Raw genomic sequence first — 5,714 nt, forward strand, 5'->3', positions numbered from 1 at the left:
AGATCTCAGTCGGCACCCAATTAGCCGAATAACTTCAGACGGATTCATGCTACAGTTCTTATAAAGAACTTCAGCGATAGATCGTACGGCGGCCTTACTTTTTCCAGGAGTAAAGGGGTGTGACAAAAAATGTGCTTTACGGGGAACAGTGACGAGCGCCTTTAAAACAAAGCCATGCCGATTAATATAATTAACTAATTATAAATTTAAAAGTGCACAACTGATAACAATTTCAGTAAATTTAAATGTAATGAGAAAACGAGTTACACAACCTTAGTGCAAAATAATAATTAAATGAAGAACAATAATGGAAAGTCCATAATAACACACAACTCTGGTCGGTTTCTAGTCACTTAGGAGTAGTTCTTGTTGATGGACCGGCACTTGTGTCTGATCTCCCCATTCTTGCTGGTCTTCACGTCGATGTTGCCCATCTTCACCATGGCTTCCCCAAACTTTTGCTCCCAGTCCACAGAGAACTTAGCATTTTGCTTCACGGATTCAATTGTCTTGGGCGACTCGAGCGCGGCATCTGATTTCAACAACACTTCATGGTTAATCACGTTCTTGTAGTATTGGTTGTCCAAGTATCCAGGGGTGTAGATGTCCTGATCGACCGTAGGGTTGTCGCCTCTGCTGCACTTACTTGTCACCAAGTTGGCCAACGTAGAGTTCATAGCCGTGGGGTCTGAAGAAGGGTTGGGCGGCAGGCGGTCACGGAAGGACGAGCAGTGGGAGATGCCAACGGAGTGTGCGCCGGAGAGGGTGATCATGTCGTCGAGGCTGAGGCCCTTGTTTGCGAACAAAGCCTCGAGCATCATGATGTTGGCGAAGGGAGGGGGCAGGTTAGGGAGGGTCTCGCTAGCGAGGGACACATTCCCGTCGTAGCGGCCTGACGGCATATGGAAGTACATCGTCTCGTTGCTGAGGAAGTAGGTGGCGTCACGCGCAGCAAAGGCGACGATGTCTGCGCACGAGACGACACGCTTGCACCCGGGCGTGGCCTCGAGCGCGTCCTTGATCCTGTCGATCACCTCGAAGCCGCGGAGGCTGCTCCTGTTGGGGATGCCGTCCTTCTCGGTCGGCTCGTTGGGCGTGGTGCTAACGTCAAGGAGGACCGACCCATCGCAACCCTGGCATGGAAATGCATGAATTGTTCACATGATCAAATGGCAAACATGCATGCCAGAGATCGACATGTGTGCAGTGTATGTAACTCTGGACATATGCATACCTGGACGAAGCAGTCGTGGAACAAGAGGCGGATGAGCCCGGCGCCGATGCCGCGGTCGCGGTTCACCTCCTCCTTTACAATGTCACTCACGATTGTCTCCGCTCCATAGCAAGTATTCTTGACCTTGGGGTAGTGACCGTAGGTGAGCGACGGGGCAGGAGGAGGAAGAAACTTGGACAAACGGAGCAACGGATTGGGAAACCCGTAGCTCGCTTCGCACGTGTGCGCCACACAACCAAGCAATGCTAGCAGCAGAGCCAAGGTGGCAAGCTTCTGGTCACTACCAGCCATGGTTGCTAGCTCTCGAAACTAATACTGAGCTCGAGAGAGTGGAGGAGGGAATTGGTCGAAGATGGGTGAAGGAAACTTGATGTGTTGCAGGCCTATTTATAGGTCAAAGCTGACCCTGAAAAATGATGTGTTCATGAAAATTGACATTGCAGCTTAGGTGCTCCGATGCGACCTCAGCCGTATATCTATGATCCAATGACCAGCATTACCGGGATGTTGGACCAAAGCATTATCTCTGGGATGTTCGGAGGATTTTCTGCAAAACTCACATTGACTAATTTTGCCCATTTAATCTGAGATCCAGCGGCCGACTTCACATCAGAGCATGGGAAGAGGAGCATCCTCCGGAGCACCTGATCTTCTCCCGGTTTCCCAACGGAGCAATAGTAGGATTATTACAAGATCGATTAGAATATACGCAAGATATCTATCTCTACTCCTAAAGGGCTTCTCGATCGTGGTGGCGTCGATGATAGAGAGGCCTGACAAGGTCGATGCTTCAGTACATGCTTTGAGGATGGATCGAGGGAAGACGGTGGTGACGGCCCTTTGCAGCGTGTGCGTGTGGTACTCACTGAGAGTGCGCCGGACCGGAGTGTTACCCAGTCACGCCTATGTGGCTTGAATGGAGCATCCGTCATTAGATGTTAGGCTTTCGTGCGATGTCTGTTTGGTATTTGGTCCGGACATTCGGCACCCCTTCATCAAGAGGATAGGAATAGCGACACGTGTCGTCTAGATGGTGGCCTCGGGCTTACTGTTGTATTACTTTGTAAAGTCTTTGTGAATAATAAATAATATGGCCGCATGCATCACCCAGATGCAGAGGCCGGGGGTGGTTCCTCCTTTTCTACAAAAAAAAGTAGGATTATTACAAGGCATGCACAACATTGATAGCTTCTCCTCACCGATTTATTTTTGTCTGTTTTTTTTTTGCCTCACCTCCCACCACCCCCTCTCATTGGTTTATTTTCTCCCTCCCATTAAAAATCAAATCACATGAAAGGGTAAGACCTTCTTACGTGCTTGTTTTGGTAGGTGCTTATTCAGTTCAATCACGTAATTAAGAATTCAAAATTCGCAACATATATGAGAAATCACCTTCATAGAAAACAAAAATAAGATTTTTCTCGATAACATGCCAAAACAAAATAGGATATTCCTTAACATGCTTCCATATATTGTTATCATTATCCCTAGTATTGAAATGATTATCACGACTACTCTAATACAACAAAAATAACATATGTTTTTTCTTATCTATCAAATCACACATGTCTCTACTCCTAGAAGGGGAGTTGGTAGCTTCTCCTCACCTGTTTACTTTCATCTGGTTTTTCGCCTCGCCTCCCACCACCCCCTCCCACTGGTTTATTACCTCCCTCCCATTAAAAAGTCAAATCACATTAAATAGGGAGATCTTGTTTCGTGCTTGCTTTGGCAGGTGTTGATTCAATTCAATCGTGTAATTAAGAATTTAGAATTCACACCATGTATGTGAGACCACCTTGCTAAAATACAGACATAAGATTTTTCTCAATAACCTTTCAAAACAAAATAAGATATTCTTCAATGTGCTTACATTTGTTGTCATTATCTCTACTATTAAATGACAATCACAACTTTTCTAACACAACAAAAATAACATATCTTTTTTCTTATCTTACCAAATCACATATATTTTCTTATCTAATCAGATCACATATATCTTAGAGAGAATTCCTTATTTAACACCGTGTCTAAATTTGATGCCCTATTTGACATCGACAAATAATTTTATGCCTTATTTAACACCGCATCAATGTGCTTACATTTGTTGTTATCATTATCTCTACTATTAAATGACAATCACAAATTTTCTAATACAACAAAAATAACATATCTTTTTTCTTATCTTACCAAATCACATATATTTTCTTATCTAATCAGATCACATATATCTTAGAGAGAATTCCTTATTTAACACCGTGTCTAAATTTTATGCCCTATTTGACATCGACAAATAATTTCTTTCCTATCTAACAACGAGTTTAAATTTTATGCCTTTTATAATATTTTTATCCATTTCAAGCCTAAATGACACCTGAAAAGACTCTTTTGCCCTTATGTGGTATGTTTGTGTGCACGCGTGTGTGATGTTGCGCGCGTGTGTGTACGTGTACCCGTGTGCTATTGCTCTGTGTGTGTGCGCGCGTGTGTGTACGTGTACCCGTGTGCTATTGCTCTGTGCGTGTGCGCGCGTGCGTGTGTGTTTGCAGTGCATGTGTATGTACGTGTGTGTCCTGTTGCGTGCCTGTGTGCCAGTGGCGGAGTACTTTAGTTAAAACCTAGAGCAAAACACCGGCTCTAATATCTTCTCATGGCATTATCTAATAAAATTAGCAAGCAACGAGGAAACCTGGCAGGCAGGGAATGGCGCGGCCATCAACGGCGGCACTAGCTGTAGCACGACGGCTGGGACCGGCGGCACCACGTTGGAGGCTTGGAGCACCTGGTGTGTGCATGCAGAGGACAGGAGTTAGGTCGTGCGCTGGTAGATCGGTGAATGCTTCAGTGCTTGGGTTTTTCTTGGGCAGTACTACGCGCCGGTGCACCGGTCCAAATTTTGGGCCGGTCTGCACGCATCCGTACGATCTTGCGTGCAGCAGCCATTCGATGCTCCACATCATCATCTTCCTCCCCCGTCCCTGTATACAAAAATGAGAACGTGGTGCCAGCGCAGGCGTTCATGGCGCCCTACTCGTCGAAGGAACCAAAAAAGGCCGTCGTCCATGGCGCCCCGCTCACGACGGCAGGGCCACCTGTCGTCTCCAATGACGGTGCTCACTGAAGAACCTCCAGTCATCATCGATTTCAATTGGAGATCCCGTTGATGACCCCCTGTTCAAAACTTCCCCATTGACCGATTGCAACTCAGGTCGCTGATGCTCCATGGTTGCAGCCCTACGGTGCACCGCCCGCCATCCCTCGCCGTCAACGAGTGAGTTTATGCGAATGTGATGTAGCAAAAGGAAAAAAACAGTCATAGCAAAAGAGAAGGTAGTTGCAGCAAAAATTCATCGTCGTCGCCGTTCATCGCCGAATGCAGTACAAAACAGAGCAGCGCTCGCCATGGTTGCATCTCGGACATCGGCCGGTTCCAGCCCGCGTTAACCATGGTTTGCCGCAGGTCGGAGCGCCAAGCAACAAAAATCTTTCATTGTCGGTTGAGGCAAAAAATTACTAGGTTCCAGCAAAAACTAAAGCTGGCTCCAGCAAAACAAAGTCAGCAGGAAAACTCCCAATGGGCGGTTGTAGCAAAAAAAAAGCTAGTTCCAGCAAAAACACACACTGGTTCCAACAAAAAAAGGTTGCCGTCGGCGAGGGCTCGTCGAGATCCAGCACATCGCATGTCGGGCAGCAAATTACCGATGCCAGGATTGCAGCAAAAGAGCGCTGTGGTTCCAGCATCCGGCAAACCGGTTGTAGCACCCCGCATCTTGCGTGGTCACCACTTGCAGATGCGAACTTCCAGCATTCGCCGCCATGGTTCCAGCATCTGGAAGCCACGGTTCCAGCATTTGTAACCGCGGGTTGTAGCACCACGAAGTTGCATGACGTAGTCGTCGTCGATGCAGCCCACCGTCGACGCGGCGCAACCACCATGGGAACTCATCTCGATCTCTTTTGCAGCAAAAAATGGTAAAGATGGGAGGGACGAGGGGGTTGGGTGAGAGCAACTCTAGCAGACCCCGCATCCCGTCGTCCCGCAAAACGCGTTTGTAGTTCGCGCAAAACCACTTTTGCAGGCTGGCGCGGGCTGGCACAGATGCAGACCCCCCAAACGGATTCGTAAAAAAGTATATTAGTGAAATATACTTTTTTACGGGTCGGCTTCTGCGGGTTCTGCTTGGGCACCACCACGCGACCCGCAAACAGGTAAACTGCAAATCTCGCATTTGACATAGGGTTTGGCAAACAAGTTCAAATTCAAACGACATAAACAGTCTGCGCGCAAATAAAAGTGAAGTTCATTACGCAAAAGAGGGCATGCAAAGGTTTGCGCCCATGTCCGGCATCATCTTGGGGGTCGATCTTCACTCCGCGCCATGGAGTCCATATTGAAGTTCATTGGCGCCACCGAATCCACCTCCGTCGCTTGTTCCAACTCCGGCACCGAAATCATCCACATTGCCACCATATGGAGCAG

General features: G+C 47.4%; 1 protein-coding gene across 1 annotated transcript; it reads right to left on the reverse strand.

Annotated features, from left to right (window-relative positions):
- Positions 1 to 221: 221 nt before the first annotated feature.
- LOC119367442 (peroxidase 2-like) lies at positions 222 to 1,574 on the reverse strand. Its single transcript, XM_037632955.1, has 2 exons — positions 1,235 to 1,574; positions 222 to 1,133 (listed from the first exon to the last, which is right to left on the reverse strand). Exons 1-2 carry the CDS (start codon positions 1,523 to 1,525, stop codon positions 354 to 356), a joined length of 1,071 nt encoding a protein of 356 aa, XP_037488852.1. The 5' UTR covers positions 1,526 to 1,574; the 3' UTR covers positions 222 to 353.
- Positions 1,575 to 5,714: the final 4,140 nt, after the last annotated feature.

Source organism: Triticum dicoccoides, chromosome 2B, assembly GCF_002162155.2.
Source record: "Triticum dicoccoides isolate Atlit2015 ecotype Zavitan chromosome 2B, WEW_v2.0, whole genome shotgun sequence".
Lineage (NCBI taxonomy): Eukaryota > Viridiplantae > Streptophyta > Magnoliopsida > Poales > Poaceae > Triticum > Triticum dicoccoides.

Excerpts from the sequence above, each read along its gene's own strand:
- LOC119367442 (XM_037632955.1), bottom strand. The coding sequence starts at position 1,525 with ATGGCTGGTAGTGACCAGAAGCTTGCCACCTTGGCTCTGCTGCTAGCA. Across the intron at positions 1,134-1,234 it reads TCCACGACTGCTTCGTCCAG|GGTTGCGATGGGTCGGTCCT; the intron begins GTATGCATATGT and ends TTTCCATGCCAG.